The 21,400-nt window shown below is 43.7% G+C and overlaps 1 protein-coding gene across 21 annotated transcripts in view; it reads left to right on the top strand.

The window, feature by feature from the left end:
• The first annotated feature begins 868 nt into the window (after positions 1-868).
• Positions 869-21,400, top strand: part of LOC129836322 (myosin-10-like) — an 83,074-nt gene continuing 62,542 nt past the window's right edge. For 20 of the 21 annotated variants that reach the window (XM_055902511.1, XM_055902475.1, XM_055902458.1 and 17 more), the window contains exons 1-3: positions 869-1,042; positions 2,874-3,250; positions 18,404-18,560. In XM_055902511.1, coding sequence (XP_055758486.1) covers positions 2,906-3,250; positions 18,404-18,560 — 502 coding nt within the window. In that variant the 5' untranslated portion in view covers positions 869-1,042; positions 2,874-2,905. Of the gene's footprint in view, positions 1,043-2,873; positions 3,251-18,403; positions 18,561-21,400 lie in introns of those variants that run through there. The other variant, XM_055902520.1, reaches the window with a different exon arrangement.

Genomic DNA, 21,400 nt, shown 5'->3' with positions numbered 1-21,400 from the left:
AACATTTGCGTTTTTTTTCAAAGCTGATTTGAATGTCATTGAGAATACAGAGAAGTGTCAAATATTTTTTCAGGAAATATCCTTTCTGAATTTAAAAGTAATCCTCGAAGTAATCATCATCATGTAATCTGACTACACTATTGTTGCTGGTAACGTAACGGTTTACTGTTGCCGTTTTTTGTAATCCTTTACATGTAATCTCTTACTCCCCAACCCTGCTGATTTCCTAATATGAACTGTAACCGTAAAATTGTAACGTTTGTTGCATGTTGCGTTTATATTTTTGTTCAGTATTGTAGTCAAGGAGTTCTGATTTGTGATGATGGGATGTTGTTTTCTCATCGTTTTATACAAATGTATTAGCTACATTATTAGCTAATCCAGACCAGACTAGTCTAATATAGTGGGTTATAAAGTATACATAATAAATGGGGACAGTTATGGTTCCGTATCACATTAGTTGATAGGCTACAAATAACACAAATACTTGATGAACCTTGCTGTTCACGGAAAAATATCGTAATTTTGGTGTAATAATCAACATAACATAATTTGAGCGGAAAGGTGCAAACAAATTAATGGGATGGAGAATTCATATTCAGAGGATGTAGTGTGTGATGGACATGTCAAAGACCAGTGAATGGGCCTTTTTCGTTTGATATTATCCAATTATTATCCAATTTATTCACTGCAAGTTTCCCATGGCAGCATCCACCGGCGGATAATCATATATATCAAGGTTTTCAAACGGGAGGAATTTCAACCAATCGCCTGTAGACTTCAGGCGGTGGAATCCAATCATATTTGATATTTGAATAGTGGGTGTGCCGCACGGCTGGTCCTAGAGGCGGGAATAGAAAAGTGCTGCATGGCGAGTTTGGTTGAGAAGAAGTTGGATGGTGGGGGTGTACCACTGATGAGAAGCGTCCGAAAAAAGGGAATATTTGCAGACATTTCAAAGAATACTGAGGAATATTACTTTGTTCTGCTTACTATCAGGATATTCATAAAAGTGCCTGACTTTCATTATCATCTGCACCAGGTGAGTTTATTAGAGTCGTTTTCTTGAGGGATGCCGGGGTGGCTAGCTGGCTAACGGATTATTTTGCCATGACTTCCAACGATGGAGGACCTCAACCTTGCTGGCTAGTTGACACTAAACTAGCTAGCTAGCTAACATGCTCAATTGTTTCAATGACATTTTCTAGATAAAAAAACTAATCATCAATTGAATTAAGTAATCCTTTTCATAATAGCAAACTAATTGATATGCTCATTATAGGAACATTCTAAAATGTCTTTCCAGGTATACATTTCAGTGATGGTGCGTGCAGCGCAAGGACCCTAAACTGCATCAGAACTCCTGACTCCTTTTGATGTTCATTGCTTTAGCTCGTGCTAAAGATATGGTATTTTAACACATTCATGTACTGTTCGGTTATGATAATAGAAGTTTAACTTTTATTTAGAAATTCAATATGGTATAAACTATGCTCACCAATGCAGCTAAATACAGAGCTTGCCCGACAATGTTAGCTAACGTTACCTAGCTAACATTACAGCAAGAATCAGTTTGACATGGGCAATGCATTTTTATTCTAACTACGTTTACTCGGCAAGTTTATCAGCGAAGGGCTTGGTCATTTCAACAAGGGCTGGCAATGCCTTGGCTGGATGACTTGTTTGGCGTGCGGTCAGATATCATAGCGGTTTTCTGAGACGTAGAGAGGGGATGCAGTGACACGACAGTACGCTTAGCTACACCCTGATCCCTCTATCCAGGGATCTGGCCCAGTTTCGGGTTGAAGCAACACCGTGTAAACACCCTGCTTGCCGTCATCAGCTGAAGCTGGCTTGCATGGTTGTCTGACCGTCGTCAATACATCTCTTGATTTTCTGTCAATATTCTCAAGTATAACCTAATCTCTTCGAGCCATAGGCTTTATCAAAAGTTCATATAGTTTTCAGAAATTGGTCCCACTATCAGTCTAGAAATGCTGAATAGCTCATGTCAGCAGTAATAGACTATTACAATAAGATAGTGTTATCGGAGTTGATGACATCATATCCCAATCATTCTTATCACATTAAGAAATTATATGGCACACTGGCTACTACCTGGATCAGGAAGTGTGCTTGGTTGCTTCTTCCTATTTAGTATGGTCTAGTCAGCTTAATCAGGCTCTGTAAACACTAGATACTGATACAGAAGCTGGCGGTGGTGGTCTGTGAAGCATTTCAGCAGGGCTGGGCTACATGGAAGACTGCAATTCCTCCACTCCTCCCTGGATGCTTCAGGCGAAGATATATTATGTTGTTTTTCTGCAGTCATGGTGCGAAGGAGGCTGAAGTGATCTCCAAATACTGATCTAGGGTTAGCTTTCCCCCTTGGCTCTTCCTTCCAATCCCTAGCCTAGCTGAACTGAAAGAAGTCATGCATATGCAGTGTATGACAGACATACCGTGAATCTATCTCTGTAGAGGGAGAGTCTCTAGTCTACCCACACATAGCTTGGCTCAGACATCAGGGTGATAATTGTCATGTGTGCTGTCTGAGGAAAGTTTATTTTTGAGGGAGTTGGTGAGAGGGACACACTGAGGGTACTGTACTTGGACTGGGAGTGTGTTACTGTAGGAGAGAGTCTGATTTACAAGGAGACTAACCTCAGAACTCAGCTCAGCTGTCTGTTGTTCTGGTATTTAAGCTCCAGATTTTGAGGATTACTGGTATTCTGTATCCCAAACTACCCCTGGGCATCACATTCATCATTAGATCTACAGGAGAGCTTCGGTAGGGGCTAGGGGTCGACCTGAGTTTTTAAATAATGGGTATAACTCAACCAATGTGTTAACTGTTTGTGTCTCCCGTCCAGGTGTCCTAGTGTGTTCTGGTTGTACCCCAGAGATGGCACAGCGGAGCGGGCAGGAGGACCCGGAGCGGTACCTGTTCGTGGACCGTGCCGTGGTCTGCAACCCGGCCACGCAGGCCGACTGGACGGCCAAGAAGCTTGTGTGGATCCCCTCGGAGCGCCACGGCTTCGAGGCGGCCAGCATCCGCGAGGAGCGCGGCGACGAGGTGGTGGTGGAGCTGGCTGAGAACAGCAAGAAGGCGATGGTGAACAAGGACGATATCCAGAAGATGAACCCTCCCAAGTTCAGTAAGGTGGAGGACATGGCCGAGCTCACGTGTTTGAACGAGGCTTCAGTGCTGCACAACCTCAAGGACCGCTACTACTCTGGCCTTATCTACGTAAGTAGGATAGAAGTCCTGCTTTTGACTTCTGACTTGAGAAAACCAGGTGTAGGCTTCTTTACCTTACATTGGTATCTTATTGAAGTGGACCAGTAGCCTTTCCCCTCCCTTTTTGGTATCAATCAGCATTGTCCAATACCAAATCCACAGAGATCCCCCAAAACAATTTGTCCTTAGATAAACCACCATATCCCAGGGTTCTAATAAGTTGGCAATGACATTAGCAATGTCCCAGATAACCAGCGTTTCCCCTGTGATTACGGCCCACTTAGTGACATAATATGCATTCCTGGAATAGATGGAATGTCAGTTAGCCGCCTGAGACCCAGAGAGAAGGGAGGACAACTGTGATTGCCTCCACAGTTCCACAGCACCAGCTATTCCTGTGGTTCTCTCCCCAGGTGGCTGCAATAAGAGGCAGAAGGACAGCTCGGGGGATGATGTCATTTTGGGACGTTAATAAAGCAGAGGTTTTATGAGGGAATCTGTGAGGGATTTAGTGTTTTTTTTTTAAGGTTTCTATGGCTTATGGAGTGGTCCTAGTTAATGGCTTGTTGGCTGATGTGGGAATATGTAATTAGTTCCCATGGGTTGCATTTTCAGCTCTCTAACCCTGACCCCTCTCAATAACAAACATTAGCAAGCTCCAATGCTCTAGGGCAGGGTTCAGCAACTGGTGGCCCACGGCCAGATTAAAACATTTTTGGGGTTATTTTATTTTTTATTTTGTTTTATTTTTGGACATTACTAAAATACTTTTAAAACACCAGGAAATCAACTCCAAGTGATTTTAATTTTGGAAATCTGTTCAAGTATTCCCACACATAATTGAGAGAAACATGGGATCGTATAGAAATGGTTTTAAATTATTATGTTTTAGTCAAATATTATATCGGTTTGAGCTTCTTGCTACAAATTATTTGTAATTATGTACCAGCTCTACGACCATCTGGTCAATAAAAGAATGTTGATGATCCCTACTAGTAACAAAGTGGGCCATTTTGTCATAGTAACTGACCTGCTAGAAATGACAAGAAGGCCTCTCGACCCAAACCCTATGCCCCGTCCAACACACTCCCCGGCAGGGGCTGGATTGCTAGGTGAGCACCAGGCTTTAGTGAGGCCCTGTCGGTGCTCTATCCATCCATGTGGCTAGTAGTGCTAATGTAATGGCTCCCTGCCAATGGGCCTGATCTGCAGTAATCAGCCAACCAGGGAGGGAGGCTCATGCTGAGTCATTCACACAGACTAACTGTACCGCCTTCACAGGGCTCTTTGTCTCCCTGCAGATAAGCAACAGCTGGCCCTGAATAACTGGCATATTTTCAACCTTCAGTAGTACTGTACCTAACCTACTACTTGATTAAAAAATAACTCCCTGTCAAGTAGGGCTGACCACATTTAGTCAACTGGTTGATTGTTTGGTCGTAAATAGATTTTGTTTTTCATGGTGCACAAGACACCTGTCTATTTTGCGCCTGTCCACAGAGATGGCACAGTCCATCACTCTTATGACATGTGCTACTGATATTGTAAATGGTTATATAATGTAAGAATAATGGTGCAACACTAATAAATATATTATTTTATAACAAATGCGCCTTCTCCCGTGAGGGATGGCGGTCGCTGTCCGTGGTTCTGAAACGTAATCTTCAGGGCGCTGTTGAATTGGCGCCTTTCTCTATGTTGCTTAGTGCATAATGGCGTCGTTAACCAGCATGTTGGTGTTGAGAACAATGCGGCGGAGGCAGCAGCGGAGTTAGGAAACGAGGAAGCAGCCCTTGCCTTAATTGTCTAAGAAAATTGAGGAGAGAGGAAAGCCCAACTTTATTAGGTCTATAATCAATAGCCTAACTGTTAAACGTGCCTGGCTTTATAAATCATCCATATATATCTACATTATATAACCAATAAGACAGATCCTGCTTCTGTTGCCAGAATGAGTGTTTGTTTAATAGCCTACTGATTCCGTGAGCACCAAGCCTCATGCAACCTTAAAATGTAGAATAAAGCAATTTCACAAATTCAGCTGTTTTTAATATTTGCTCTGCTGTAATAAAGTCTTTACACCGTTTTTTTTCTCGTTAGAACAGACTCTGGTATTACATTTAATTTATTTACTGTTGTTTACGCTGTTCCAAACGGGCAGAAAAATTATATGGTAATCTAACAGCTCCTGTATGTCACACATAATGTGCACGCAGCTCTCGCTCCTATAGCCTCCTTTATCTTGATCTTCTTTGATCTTCTTGTTCTTATTTTTATTGTTACAATTATTATTATGATCACCATTACAATAAGTAATGTCATTATCATCTGAAACCCTACCTCTTCAAACAGTATCTTAAATAATCCTCCTCCTCACCTCAAACCCCCCCCCAAATAAACCGAACCCCTCTGACCGCTCTGACTACTGCTACATTATTGAGGAAAAATGTACTTTCTATGCCTGTGAAAAATGATATGGTAATCTAACAGCTCCTGTTTGTCACACATAATGTGCACGCAGCTCTCGCTCCTAAACAATGATAATATTGTGATCTAAAAGCAGCTGTTTGGTACACAATACTCACACAGCGCTTGTTCCTATATCCCCTCCTTTTTCTTCTTCTCCAATAGTTTCCACAACTAAGTCAAATGTCTTCCACACATCTGACTTTCCCTCCTGAGCAATTCCCCCGTTTTCTTTTTCATGTCCTCCGCATCCATTTTGCTGTCACATATGTTATGATGTTCTGAGTTTGTTATAACAAATGTATTGATGTGATTATGATAGGCTGTAGGTCAGGACCGATTTGTCACGTGCATGCAATGTATACATGTTTCACGTAAAGAGAGCAAGGGTTGAGGGAAAAGGGAATGTTTTTTTATACAAATTAGGTATTTTGGTAACCGAACCTTTCAGCCAGAGAAACAAGTAAGAAACTAAATGGCTGTAATTATGTTGCAGCTTCAGCACGGACAGCGCGATAAACACTTGCTGTGCTGTGGTGCCTGTTCACAGAGGCACTCGCTGTCATTTCTTTTTAACCTGTTAGTGATCCCTTCGCACACCAATCGCTTTAGCGAGATCGATTTGACAACATCCAGTGAAATTGCAGAGCGCCAAATTCAAACTACAGAAATATCAATATTCAAGATTCACGAAAATATAAGTGTAATACATCAAAATAAAGCTTAACTTGTTGTTAATCCAGCCGCAGTGTCAGATTTCTAAAAGGCTTTACGGCGAAAGCAGACCATGCGATTATCTGAGGACAGCGTCCAGCATACAAACACATGAAAATCATTTTCAACCAGGCAGGTGGCGACACAAGAGTCAGAAATAACGATATAATAAATGCCTTACCTTTGAAGATCTTCTTCTGTTGGCACTCCAAAATGTCCTTCCTTATATCCCCAAAATGTCAATTTATTTGGCTTGTTTGATTCAGAAATACACCGGTTCCAACTCGCCCAACATGACTACAAAGTATCTAATAAATTACCTGTAAACTTGGTCCAAACATTTCAAACAACGTTCCTAATCCAACCTCAGGTATCCTAAAATGTAAATAATCGATAAAATTTAAGACGGGATAAACTGTTTCCAATACTGGATAAAAACAACGTGAGACGCGTTCCGGTTCACGCGCACCAAACAGTAGAGTCCACATGGAGTGACACTTATAAAGAACAGTCATACTTCTTAATTTCTCAAAAGAAAAACTTCAACCAATTTCTAGAGACTGTTGACATCTAGTGGAAGCCATAGGAACTGCAACCAGGTTCCTATTAAATAGGGCTTCCCATAGAAAACTAGTGGGAAATACTATGACCTCAATTTTCTTTCTCCCCTGAATGGTTTGTCCTCAGGGTTTCGCCTGCCAAATCAGTTCTGTTATACTCACAGATATTATTTTAACAATTTGAGAAACTTTAGAGTGTTTTCTATCCAAATCTATTTGCATATCCTAGCTTCTGGGCCTGAGTAACAGGCAGTTTACTTTGGGCACGCTTTTCATCCGGACTTGAAAATACCCCCTATCCCTAAGAAGTTTTAACGCAGCGTGGCCATCGGGCTCCCTCTTGAGCTATTTGTGTCTTAATTATTTAATCAAACAGTGTGCTTAAAGCATCAGACAAGCTCAGTGCATATAGTTGATTTTATTCAAAGACATAGGGTGTGTCTATATATGGAAAAATACACGTTCTACAGATGACTCAGTCGACCAAGATTGTTTTTAGTCAGAGACAGCCCTACTGTCAAGTTCGCTGGATCTGTATTAGGTTTGGGCGGTATCCAGATTGTCACAACAGCCTTGTGCCATCCCGGGATATTCTGTATTACCGGCACTGAACACTAAGGGCGCCATTTTCAAAAAGGGAAAGGAGGGATACTTAGTCAGTTGCACAACTGAATGCATTCAACCGAAATGTGTATTGCACATTTAAAGATGCACTATGCAGAAATCGCCATTTCTTGGTTTCTGAAATGTGTATAGTTTGCCTAATTTCAGTTTGACAAAATATGCTGCTTTATTGTATGCCGGGAACAGTTGTTTTTTTGGGAGTTACCTGACTTACTCAAGGGAAGAACGGCAGATTTTTTCACCTTGCCGGCTTGTGCATTTGAACCAGCAACCTTTCAGTTACTGGCCCAACGCTCTTAACCACTAGGCTACCCCTAGGCTACGCAACTGAGCCTCTTTAATCCGCAGGTTAGCAATGCTAACAGGTACATGTAAAATCCCATAGAGAATGCTAACTAAATGCTAACGAGAGCATTTCCGAACATTTTATACATTTTATCCTAAACTATTGTCAGGACAGCCATCCCAGCTAATAAAGTTATACAAGTAACAAAATAATGCTACTCACAGTTTGCTGCATGAACAAAACAAAATATTTGACAGCAAGGCTCTTGATCAGGGTCTCCATTAGCAGGTAATAGCTGCCTTTTGGCCAATCATTTTTTTAAAGCAGAGAAATAAAATCGGCACCGGCATGTCCTTGGCATTGAGAAGAAAAACATTCCCATAGAGAAAAAATGCTTTTTAGCATATTCATTGATGGAAATACTAGTCGATGTAAATACATTTGACGGGTCATGCTTATTGGTCTATAGGTTCATTTGCATAATTTAGTGCAATGAAATTGGCGCGTGTGTATATTTGTTATGTGTCTTATTTAGCACACACGCATAGCATACAGATACAGAGCTTTTGAACGGTAAATCTGTCAGACAGCGCTTTTATAAGCCCAATCATTGCACATTAATTCTAAATGCAATCGCGTGTTGAAAATAGTTTTGATGGCCACAATTAAAAAGAGCTACTCTTTTTATTTCTCAACGGAAGGCAGGCTTCATCAGCACGTCACACACCACTTTGCAATGAGCGGAAGCCAGTATGCATTTGGAAAACATATACTTAATTGTTTGAAACCTGAACATTTTACTACATATTATGAGGAATGTTTTACCTTGCTTCAAAGTCGCCTAGGCAAATCTGACCATATCTGTGGAGGCAATTACTTTCATGATGACTTCCATATGCCATTGAAACCAGTAGCCTATTGTTTCATAAAGACTTCCATATGCCATTGAAACCAGTAGCCTATTGTTTTATAAAGACTTCCATATGCCATTGAAACCAGTAGCCTATTGTTTCATAAAGACTTCCATATGCCATTGAAACCAGTAGCCTATTGTTTCATAAAGACTTCCATATGCCATTGAAACCAGTAGCCTATTGTTTTATAAAGACTTCCATATGCCATTGAAACCAGTAGCCTATTGTTTCATAAAGACTTCTTAATGCCATTGAAACCAGTAGCCTATTGTTTCATAAAGACTTCCATATGCCATTGAAACCAGTAGCCTATTGTTTCGTAAAGACTTACATATGCCATTGAAACCAGTAGCCTATTGTTTCGTAAAGACTTACATATGCCATTGAAACCGGTAGCATATTGTTTCGTAAAGACTTACATATGCCATTGAAACCAGTAGCCTATTGTTTCATAAAGACTTCCATATGCCATTGAAACCAGTAGCCTATTGTTTCGTAAAGACTTACATATGCCATTGAAACCAGTAGCCTATTTCTCTCATGTTCTATTGGTTTTCAACATTCTTTCATTGTCCGGTAGCCAAAGGGACAATCCTAGTCATTTTAGAAACCCATGCTAGTTGTTGCATATTAGAATTCCCCAATTTCTAAATTTCTAACGGTATTTTCCCGCTAATTGCATTATGAAACAAATTTTCACACGTAGCCTACTGCCTTGTGCGCATTGCTGTGGTTATAATGTGAAGAAATAATTGTTTATCAACATTTTAAGCTAAATGTTCTGATCTGTTGCATCAGACTCATTGCTTTAGAATGTTTTCTAGGCCTCCTGCTGGTTATATGGATTTGGGATCTATTGTCCCACAACTGCCATAGTCTGTTTGGGCTATTTCTTTCTCGACAAGCTGACCAATAGAATATGTCAACTTTTCTAGTATAAGGAGTAGTAGATTGACAGGGGCTTTTGATTTTGCTGTTCGTTACGCATCTTGTTGGCTGAGGAAAAGTAAATGTAACGTCTTCAAAGTGTGCAGTGGAATTCAGTAAGAAGGACGCACGTCGTTGCATCCTCAACTTGCATGTTCTGTTAAGATAAATTACCATCATCTAAATGGGATTTCTGTCATTCTGAGCAACGTGGGTGGACGCCCTAATCAGGTTACGCTCCCAATGGATATGGGTCCGGGTAAATTAAAATGGGGCCAGTCAAATGTCCAGGGTCACATTTTCCGAAAGGAAACCCTGCTCTTGATCCAGGATTCTCTGCTGTTACCAAACGAAGAAGCTAACCACTAAATTAGCAACTTTTAGACAGTTAACTTAGTTAGAAGTAATCTAGCTGGCAAATATTTAGTTGTGAATGTAACTACATTACCTGGCGCGTGCTGCACAACAGCGTGTGACTCACAAGGCTCCGGTCTGTCGTTGTTGTGTGCTTGTAAACAAACACCACGTGACTGGGGACTACCGGTAAGCTTCATTCTGAAAAAATGTGACAGGTGAAAATGAAGAACGCAATCTTCTTGATCTCCTGACTTATTGCACAAGTTGAGTGCAGGTATTTACTTAAAGTAGCTACAAATATTCAAACGTGTTTTAAACCTCAAAGAAATAGTTTCAATGGTAATGACGGTATTGAAAAACCATCCTGTGAACTATTTCCATATACCCCAGTATACATATACGGTATACTGCCCAAACCTAATCTGGATGCCTTTGTCGCTCTTCCATTTCCCTGTCTCTCGCTCTCTCCCACCTTGTCTCTCCCTCTATCTCTTTCTTTCTCTCCATCACTTTTAAAACATTTATTCTAACCTCCTTAGGCATCATAGTGTGTTATTTTTTCACATTTCCTCAGATCAAGTAAAGCAATGCATGAGTTACCAGGGGAGAAGTAGACTGCTGTAATTAAGTAGTTAGCATGTCAGCCTAGAAGCAGCATGTGCTGCCTGCAGAGAAGTTTATTTATATTCTAGACAATTACGCCCTGACACAGTTTGGAGGGGGAGATATTCATTTTATTCTGAGAGCTTTATATTCTAAATATAGTGCATTCGGAAAGTATTCAGACCCCTTGACTTTTTCCACATTTCGTTACGTTACAGCCTGATTAAAAAATGTATAAAATAGTTTTCCCCCTTTATCTTTCTACACACAATACTCCATAATGACAAAACAAAAACAGGTTTGTAGAAATGTGTGCGAATTTATAAAAAACACAAATGCCATATTTACACAAGTATTCAGACCCTTTATGCAGTACTTTGTTGGAACACCTTTGACAGTGATTACAGTCTCGATTCTTCTTGGGTTTGATGCTGCAAGCTTGGCACCTGTATTTGCGGAGTTTCTCCCATTCTTCTGTGCAGATCTTCTCAAGCTCTGTCAAGTTGAATGGGGAGTGTCGCTGCACAGCTATTTTCAGGTCTCCAGGGATGTTAGTTCGGGTTCAAGTCTGGGCTCTGGCTGGGCCACTCAAGAACATTCAGAGACTTGTCCCGAAGCCACTCCTTTGTTGTCTTGGCTGTGTGCCTAGGATTGTTGTCCTGTTGGAAGGTGAACCTTCACCCCCAGTCTGAGGTCCTGAACACTCTGGAGCAGGTTTTCATCAAGGATCTCTCTGTACTTTGCTCCGTTCATCTTCCCCTCAATCCTGACTAGTCTCCCAGTCCCTGCCGCTGAAAAACATCCCCACAGCATGATGCTGCCACCACCATGCTTCACCGTAGGTATCGTGCCAGGTTTTCTCTGGGGGTGCTGAAGGATATTTGTTTGTTTTTGCGAGGCTGTACATTGCAGTTTCTTTCTTGTAAAATAGGTTTCATATGCACTCCGTTGATAAAAGAACAACACCGAGGTTTACAGCGAGCTCTGCCTATCCTGAACTCTCCTGGTGCTACAGGTTCTTGACCCCTGGCTACCCTATGCTAATGAGATAGAATGTTATAGGCTGAGAACTGTAGGACTCTCAGAGCCAAAGATGGTTAATAAGCATGACTGGTGCCGACTAGGTCAAGATCCACTCCTTGCAATCCAATACAGTAGAGGCCAGGGACATTTCATAGGGAACAGTCCCACTTTGAAACTGCCACTGACTCAATCCTCAACAACGCTGATGTGCCCCAGGTGCGTATTGAAAAGAGGCTGTTGAGGGGTAAGGAAGGACACTTGCCTCCAGATGTCTGTTTTTGGTAGTATTGAGCGATAAACATTTTTTTTTACTGTGAGATCAATGCGCACGTTGCACAGTTTCTCTAGAAATTAATCAGATACAGCCTGAACTGTGCAATGTAGTAGGGAGTTGTAGTTTCCAACAGGGCTAATATTCCACATTGTTTAGCGCATAAGATGCGGTAATTAACTACATTGGCCATAATCCATTGTGCATTTACATGTCCGGTCTGTGTTTCTTTTACGCCTGCTGCAGAAGAGATAAAATAATGCTTGATTGTGAGAGGATATAGAGAGCAGCTGTTGCTCCTCAAGGTATCTACCTGAAAGTGCATGATCTAAATGATTGATAATTGGTATTCTGCAGTCATGCCTTATTTACTTTGAAGATCTACAAAATAGTGATTTTGTGAGACAGTATAGACAGCAGCTCTATAGAGATGAGATGATGACTTGGAATGAAATAATAGTTTAATATACACAAGTGAGATATTTGAGTAAAGTAATGTGAATGAAGGTTAATAGGTGATAAGCAGTAATGGACAGTCACTACCATCATGGGACTTTTATTTATTGTTTTATTGTGTGTTACAGCATTTAACCCACATAATGCATAGTGCATTTAATGTTTTAATAATCGAAACCGAAATCGAAACAGTGAAATATTTTTTGTAATCGAACCGAAACCGAACCGACCTCAGATAGCACTAATTGCTCAGCACTCGTTTTTGGTCAGCTGCATAGCATTCTCGTTTCCCCTTGTGGTCTATGGCCAACCTCAATGCCCCCAGGAAAGGGCTAGCTTTTGGGCTGAATGTGTGATGTGTTATTAAATGCATGTGTTTCTGTAACCTTTTAAGTAACAGTATCTGCTGTATCCTTTGTACTGCAACAGTGCAGACTGGGAAGACGGCCCAAGGCCTGGAGCTTTGAGTTGATGTTTGGTCACCTTCATCTGCAGACATCCCCTCTTCAGTCTCCCCTAAGCCTGGCTTTCACTGGAGCATGGGTCTCTGTTCTCAATTGAAACCAGTGCGTCAGTTATGTTTTTCCCATAAAAAATATCAAGAGAATATTTTCTTTAAGTCCCCATAAGCAGACAGACGGGACCCAAACCACTCCTTTCCTGCCTGATGCCTCAGACTCGCAGCCTGGTCACAGGCCCGCCGGGATGAGTATGAGGCAGAGATCAGTATGCATACACACACACTGTGTAGATGGAGCAAAACTGCTTGCTCTGCGCTAGTGTGCCGTTGGTCTCCTCCCACGCTCAGACCCCAATGCTATTGGAGCACTGGAAATGAAGCAGTGCTCATAGTGAACGATATTAGACCATTCTCTCTCTAAACCCTTTGAAAATTCTATTCTCCATAATCATCGCCTCTTTTCAATATGCTGTGACAATCAAAACGGAGTGGCACTGAGCTAAGCTTCACAGACGGAACAATGTTGAGAATGAGAATGAAAACATCCACTCTCTCCATGGAGAGGCCCTCAACTCTTGCCGTTGCTCAGCTACGCTCAGCTTGGGCTTGGCACGGGGGACCACTTGGACATTTCCGGAGAACTGGGAACCTAGTCAACTGTGTCAGAGTTCTCCGTTGTTAACCACAGCCTGGCTATCTGGGTACACTACTTTGTTGTACTGAGAGACAGGTTCTTGTCTCACGCCTCCCTCTATCTAAGGCACAGTGCTGTGTGAGACGTATATGCTCGTATATGCTCTCTACTGTATTGAGAGAGAGGGACAGGTTCTTCGCCAAGGCCTCCATATACCTCCTACACGTCTCACCCCCGCCTGCAGACCAAGAGCCCCACTAATCCCCCAAGTACTCCCCAGGGGCTGCTATCCAGGCTGGGAAGCTGAGTCCTATCTCTCCCCGACCCTGCCTCTGGGTCTGGGCTACGCCAGCCGGAGCGCTGATCCGTCTGCCTGGCGCTGCGCCCACTGTGGGGGGGAAGGGGCGACAGGTGGTGTGGTGTGTCCGCTGGCCCTACTCTGCTGCCGCCTAAAGGTGAGGCTTGCAACTGTGGGGATCTGTGGATTCCGCAGGAATCTCTTCCATAACTCCATACATACTCATCGACCAGTGCACCAAGATGAATCGCACTAGAATGTTAGTTACCCCTGTGTAGCCACATACCCCTTGCTAGTGACCCCTGCATCCATAATTTTTCTCCCCAAAAGCGACCTAGTCCCACAATGTGACTCATGAACATTCGTCACGCCGTTCTTGATTTCTTCCTTTTGTGGTGTATTTTTCTTGACATTTTAATTTGGACATTTTACTGCATTGTTAGGAGCTAGTAACATAAGCGTTTCGCTGCACCGCTATAACACCTGCTAAACTGTGTACGCGACCAATAAACTTTGATTTGATTTTGGTCTGAACAACAAATCTCTGCTTCATCTCGAGCTTGTTGTTGCTGTGGCTGGCCCATGACCAGGCTAGAGCATATCTCTGCCCTTCCAAGGGATCTGTCTGTGTACGTATGAAAGACTGGCCATCTGGTAACCCACTCACCCCTCCCCTAATGCACACCATGATATCCCCCAAAATCACTGCACCACGTGTCGTCACAAAGTGACCGGTCATCACATTCTGCAATGGTGATGGGGATTATCTCATTTCCATTCATCATGACCTTCAATATATTGGCATTATTTTTATACCACATAACACAATGCCACAAACCCCAGTCATGCTGCAGCCAAATAGAGTGCAGTAAAAGTCCGCTGTGGTCCAAAGACAGATAAGAGGTATAGCAGCTAGCTGGTGTGTGAGCGGACACCTTTGTTTTATCTCCCAAAGGAGAAGGAGTGTTTGTGACTCACAATCGCATTTCCCGCTGCCGCCAGGCGACAGCTGTGGCGGTGAGCTTAGCTCCGCAAGAGTCTTTAGACTAGGACCCTGCCGCTACCCCCACCCCCCACCAGTATGCCGCAGCCACACCGCCATTGTTCCAGCTCAGCAACTTGGTTAGCTGACCTCGGGCCCCTCTGCAGCCCCCTGTCTTTTGCCTCCCCTGCCCCAACACACTAGACACCATAGTTACATGAATGTGTCTCTGCCGCCCAGCTAAGCTTGGACTGACCAAGAGAGAGGGACTGAGAGATGGAGAGAAAGGGTGCATGGACACAGAGAGAAAGGCAGAATGGGAAATGGACCCTTCTGCATAATCACCCGTCCCCCCTCTCTTACTTGGTTAATGGAATATCCTGGCCGGCAGACTGTAGACAGGGATTAACCCTCTCCTGCCCCCCCCACGTCTGACACTGCAGGGATGATATGGCAGTTTTATACGCAACTGCAACGACCCCCATTTAGAGATCTGCATTAGTGTTAAAGAGATCCTATTTGTTGCTCTCCGTTTCGGGTTATTACAATGCATCACACACAGCGTAACTCATTCCCTGGCTTAAGTGTGTTGGACTGCACTGAATAAAGAGCCGTCCACTCACCCGGATGCAATGAGCTGGAGGCGGAGGAGGAGAAAGCTGTGAGTGCCATGTGGGAGGAATCTCAAATGGTGCAGCACTTTGGCAGCCATCCTCCTAGCAGCATCTATATCACAGAGACTGTTTCTGTATGATCAGTTTTTGGAGGTCAGGGGGAGAGTGAGAGATAAGGGAAAATAAATCTCGGCCAGTGGGCGCGGTGGCTCTGAACCAGAGGCAACCAGTCTTTTTATGATGCCTAATCATTATGATGGTAATGTTTTAATCTCAGTGCCTGTAGCAGCAAACTGAAGGTCAACCTTATCATTAGGCTACTTTGATACGGACCAGCAACGATCTCCGTTCTCTCATTCCCTCTACGCCACCTCTATGTATCCTTTCACATCTTCACTGTCCTTCCACCATCATACAAGCCAAGGTCAGGATATTACTCTGTTTGTGCTTAGTCACTGTCCACTAAGCAGTTCACACTCCTTTTCGTCCCCACAGTGACTGTACGTACATACCCCAACCAGAAGCCATGGATTACAGGCAACATTCGCACTGAGCTGCCGCTTTCAAGGTGAGGAACTCTAACCCGGAAGCTTACAAGAAATCCTGCTATGCCCTGCGACGAACCATCAAACAGGCAAAGCGTCAATACAGGGCTAAGATTGAATCATACTACACCGGCTCCGACGCTCGTCTTATGTGGCAGGGTTTGCAAACTATTACAGACTACAAAGGGAAGCACAGCCGCGAGCTACCCAGTGACACAAGCCTACCAGACTAGCTAAACCACTTCTATGCTCGCTTCGAGGCAAGCAACACAGAGGCATGCATGACAGCATCAGCTGTTCCGGACGACTGTGTGATCACGCTCTCCGTAGCCGACGTGAGTAGGACCTTTAAACAGGTCAACATACACAAGGCTGCGGCGCCAGACGGATTACCAGGACGTGTGCTCCGGGCATGTGCTGACCAACTGGCAGGTGTCTTCACTGACATTTACAACATGTCCCTGATTGAGTCTGTAATACCAACATGTTTCAAGCAGACCACCATAGTCCCTGTGCCCAAGAACACAAAGGCAACCTGCCTAAATGACTACAGACCCGTAGAACTCACGTCCATAGCCATGAAGTGCTCTGAAATGTTGGTAATGGCTCACATCAACACCATTATCCCAGAATCCCTAGACCCACTCCAATTTGCATTCCGCCCAAACAGATCCACAGATGATGCAATCTCTATCGCACTCCACACTGCCCTTTCCCACCTGGACAATAGGAACACTTATGTAAGGATGCTATTCATTGACTACGGCTCAGCGTTCAACAACATAGTACCCTCTAAGCTAAGGATCCTGGGACTAAACACCTCCCTCTGCAACTGGATCCTGGACTTCCTAACGGACCGCCCCCAGGTGGTGAGGGTAGGTAGCAACACATCTGCCACGCTGATCCTCAACACTGGAGCTCCCCAGGGGTGCGTGCTCAGTCCCCTCCTGTACTCCCTGTTCACCCACGACTGCATGGCCAGGCACGCCTCCAACACCATCATTAAGTTTGCAGACGACACAACAGTGGTAGGCCTGATCACCGACAACGACGAGACAGCCTATAGGGAGGAGGTCAGAGATCTGGCCGAGTGGTGCCAGAATAACAACCTATTCCTCAACGTAACCACGACTAAGGAAATGATTGTGGACTACAGGAAAAGGAGGACCGAGCATGCCCCAATTCTCATCGAAGGGGCTGTAGGGGACCAGGTTGAGAGCTTCAAGTTCCTTGGTGTCCACATCAACAACAAACTGGAATGGTCCAAACACACCAAGACAGTTGTGAAGAGGGCACGACAAAGCCTATTCCTCCTCAGGAAACTAAAAAGATTTGGCATACTTCCTGAGATCTTTAAAATGTTCTACAGCTGCAACATCGAGAGCATCCTGACTGGTTGCATCCCTGCCTGGTACGGCAATTGCTCGGCCTCTGACCGCTGGGCAGTACAGAGGGTAGTGCGTACGGCCCAGCTAAGCTAAGCTGCCTGCCATCCAGGACCTCTACACCATGCGGTGTCAGAGGAAGGCCCTAAAAATTGTCAAAGACCCCAACCACCCCAGTCATAGACTGTTCTCTCTACTACCGCATGGCAAGCGGTACCGGAGTGCCAAGTCTAGGACAAAAAGCTTCTCAACAGTTTTTACCCCCAAGCCATAAGACTCCTGAACAGGTAATCAAATGGCTACCTGGACTATTTGCATTGTGTGGCCCCCCAACTCCCCAACCCCTCTTTTTACGCTGCTGCTACTCTCTGTTGATCATATATGCATAGTCACTTTAACTATACATTCATGTACATACTACCTCAATTGGGCCGACCAACCAGTGCTCCCGCACACCGGGCTGTCTGCATTGTGCCCCGCCACCCGCCACCCACCACCCACCAACCCCTCTTTTTCACTACTGCTACGCTCTGTTCATCATATATGCATAGTCACTTTAACCATATCTACATGTACATACTTCCTCAATCAACCTGACTAACCGGTGTCTGTATGTAGCCTCGCTACTTTTATAGCCTCGCTACTGTATATAGCCTATCTTTTTTACTTTTGTTTTATTTCTTTACTTACCTATTGTTCAACTAATACCTTTTTTACACTATTGGTTAGAGCCTGTAAGTAAGCATTTCACTGTAAGGTCTACTACACCTGTTGTATTTGGCGCACGTGACAAACTTTGATTTGATTTGCTTCATCATCATTAGTAAATGGTGATAGTGGTGATTCCCTGTGGGGCACTGAAGGGATTTGTTAGCTCTTTCTCATTACATGACAGCTGACTGGTCCACAATTGTTTCAGATGGTTTCTCTTCACCCGGCAACCCTGTTTTATTAAATGTTGCATAAAAAGGTGATTATCAACTCACGGTGTCTTCAGATTCCCGTTTTTCACACTGAATGCCATAATCTTCTTTCTCCTGCAGACGTACTCTGGCCTTTTCTGTGTGGTGATCAACCCCTACAAGTACCTGCCCATCTACTCCGAGAACATCATAGAGATGTACAGGGGGAAGAAGAGACACGAGATGCCCCCTCACATCTACGCCATCTCAGAGTCCGCGTACAGATGCATGCTCCAAGGTAAGTCTCAATTGGTTATGGTTATCCCGCCCTTCACCACAGCCATCAATGTCAATGCACAAAATATGCGCATATGTTTGCTACACAGGGAAATTGTATGAATGATCGGATTCAGTCTACTGGAACCAGAAAGTCAAAGCCAACTTATCCGTCTGTTTTGGGATTAAGGCTGTTGTTGAGAGGCAGTCAACCGGTAGGAACGGTACATACTGATATTAGGACAGCCTTGTCTCCACTGTGGCAGGTTGCGCTTATCTCCCAGGTCTGTGATGTTAAGTGGAGCCTGATTGGATCATTTGTCATGTTAATTGTACATTGTCAGTTCCCCAAGGTCAGATGTTGTTGTGTTTCAATTTAAACTGTTGCTAGGGGATGAACAGGCCATTATGCCATCATTTTAGTTTTGTCGATTTTTTTGGGGGGGGGGGGGGGGGGGGCTTCTGTAAATTGTCGAAATGTTACTTTTCCCCCTGTTGCAATTGGCAGGGCATCTCCGTTAGCTCTACTGTTACAATACTCAAGGCTTTCGCTCTCAAGTTACCGAACCAAAACAAGCCACGTGTCACCATCGCCAACGCTCATAAAAGTTGTTTAACAGTCGCCCTGTGATTTACGGGATTGCTACTCAATTTCAACAGCTTTAGCGCCATTCATTTCACTAGAAGGCTTAATTGAAACCATCAGCTGAACCATGGTTTGTTGCATACTCAAGTCGCCCCCAATTATTTTGATTTAGTGAACTGGCCAACTCTGTAGTAGTTGCCCTAAATTCATGCAAGCATCTCCAGCATTATGGTATCAAATGGCACGCATTGAGGAAAAAGGGCTCTGTGGAAACAGTCCAAAGGAGCTGGTCTTATTTCTCTGTTCATATCTCCACCTCCAGAGAGAAATTAATTTTGCCAGCAATGTCTGGAATGTGGGGAGCACAGTGGAAAGGGGAAGTGAAGGATGACTGTTTTTTTCCCCATGAAGTGCTGATACCTCAGAACTATGCACTTCTCAGCACCACTATGGGTTATAGGTACCAATGGGTCTAAATCTCAGCTTGAGAACCCAAAGCCTTTAGTCACTGCAGAGAGAATCCACTTCAGACCTCTTCAGATTGCCAGAGGCTTTGACTTTGTCTCTGGCATGGTCAAAGTATGTTGACGCACCGCAGGTGTTGGGTGAAGAAAAACATACACATACATCAAATAGATTCACAATCCTATATGTGATGTTAAATCCAGCTTGTAATAGACTTCATCCCATTTGGGTTTGATTTTTATCAACCGTAAATCTTCCAGGGGTTCGTGATGAGCGAGAACTTATCTCCTGCAGCGTCTACTAGCCTATAGGTTCTGCCGCATGGCAAGCGGTACCGGAGTGCCAAGTCTAGGACAAAAAGGCTTCTCAACAGTTTTTACCCCCAAGCCATAAGACTTCTGAACAGGTAACCAATGGTTACCCGGACTATTTACATTGTGTGCCTCCCCCCAACCCCTCTTTTACGCTGCTGCTACTTTCTGTTTATCTTATATGCATAGTCACTTTAACCATACATCCATGTACATACTACCTCAATTGGCCCGACCAACCAGTGCTCCCGCACATTGGCTAACTGGGCTATCTGCATTGTGTCCCACCACCCGCCAACCCCTCCTTTTACGCTACTGCTACTCTGTTCATCATATATGCATAGTCACTTTAACCATACCTACATGTACATACTTCCTCAATAAGCCTGACTAACCGGTGTCTGTATATAGCCTTGCTACTCTTATTGTCAAATGTATTTTTACTGTTGTTTTATTTCTTTACTTACACACTCACACTCACACTCACACTCACACTCACACTCACACTCACACTCACACTCACACTCTCACACTCACACACATACCTTTTCTTCGCACTATTGGTTAGAGCCTGTAAGTAAGCATTTCACTGTAAGGTCTACACCTGTTGTATTCGGCGCACGTGACAAATAAACTTTGATTTGATTTGCCCAGCAGGAGAAGCCTGCATAACCTCCTATTCCTTACGTCAGTGGAAAAATAGTGACGGGCAGAATTGATTTACAAGGAGTTGCTTAAAGAAAGCACCCATTTCTCTATCATTCTAGTGCCAGTAACCTATTGCTTCTTTCAAACCACATGCTCCATCTTTTTACATTGTTTACCCCTTAATTGCCAATGTTCTTGGCTTTCTCTGAACAGCTCTGTTTCTTTCTTGGAATATATTGATCACATTTGGTTTATTTAATGTATTTTGTATCTTATACTCCAAGTAGAAATAGCCACATTATCTGTCAGACACCCATTATTTTTTACCTCTATTTAGCAAGGCAAGTCAGTTAAGAACAAATTCTTATTTTCAATGACAGCCTAGGAACAGTGGGTTAACTGCCTTGTTCAGGGGAAGAACAACAGATGTTTACCTTGTCAGCTCAGGGATTTGATCTTGCAACCTTTCAGTTACTAGTCCAACTCTCTAACCACTAGGCTATCTGCTGAGCTGTCCTGTCCCAGACACCTGACTAAACCAACATATCATTCCAGGCAGCAAACAATCCTTACCAGTACCCCTTTCTCTCCCACTCTAATTAATCCAGAGTTTTTCCACCAGCGTATGTTTGTTTTTGCACAGCTCCTCTTGACCTCTTAACTCTTTTTCTGGATCTTGGGGCGAGGGACAGCTCCCCAGCAATACTATCTAGGTACAGAGCCTGGATGTCCATAGGGCTGTGCTATTGGTGTGGATGCACATCACGGAGCACCATCCCATGACTGTCACAACAGACGTCTGAGAGAGTTGTCTCTCTTTCCCTCTGCCTGATATAGCTGGGAGGCACCGCA

The sequence above is a fragment of the Salvelinus fontinalis genome, chromosome 3 (assembly GCF_029448725.1).
Source record: "Salvelinus fontinalis isolate EN_2023a chromosome 3, ASM2944872v1, whole genome shotgun sequence".
Classification (NCBI taxonomy): Eukaryota; Metazoa; Chordata; class Actinopteri; order Salmoniformes; family Salmonidae; genus Salvelinus; species Salvelinus fontinalis.
Note: the sequence above shows the minus strand (reverse complement) of the source record. Positions and strands in the feature narration are given on the sequence as shown.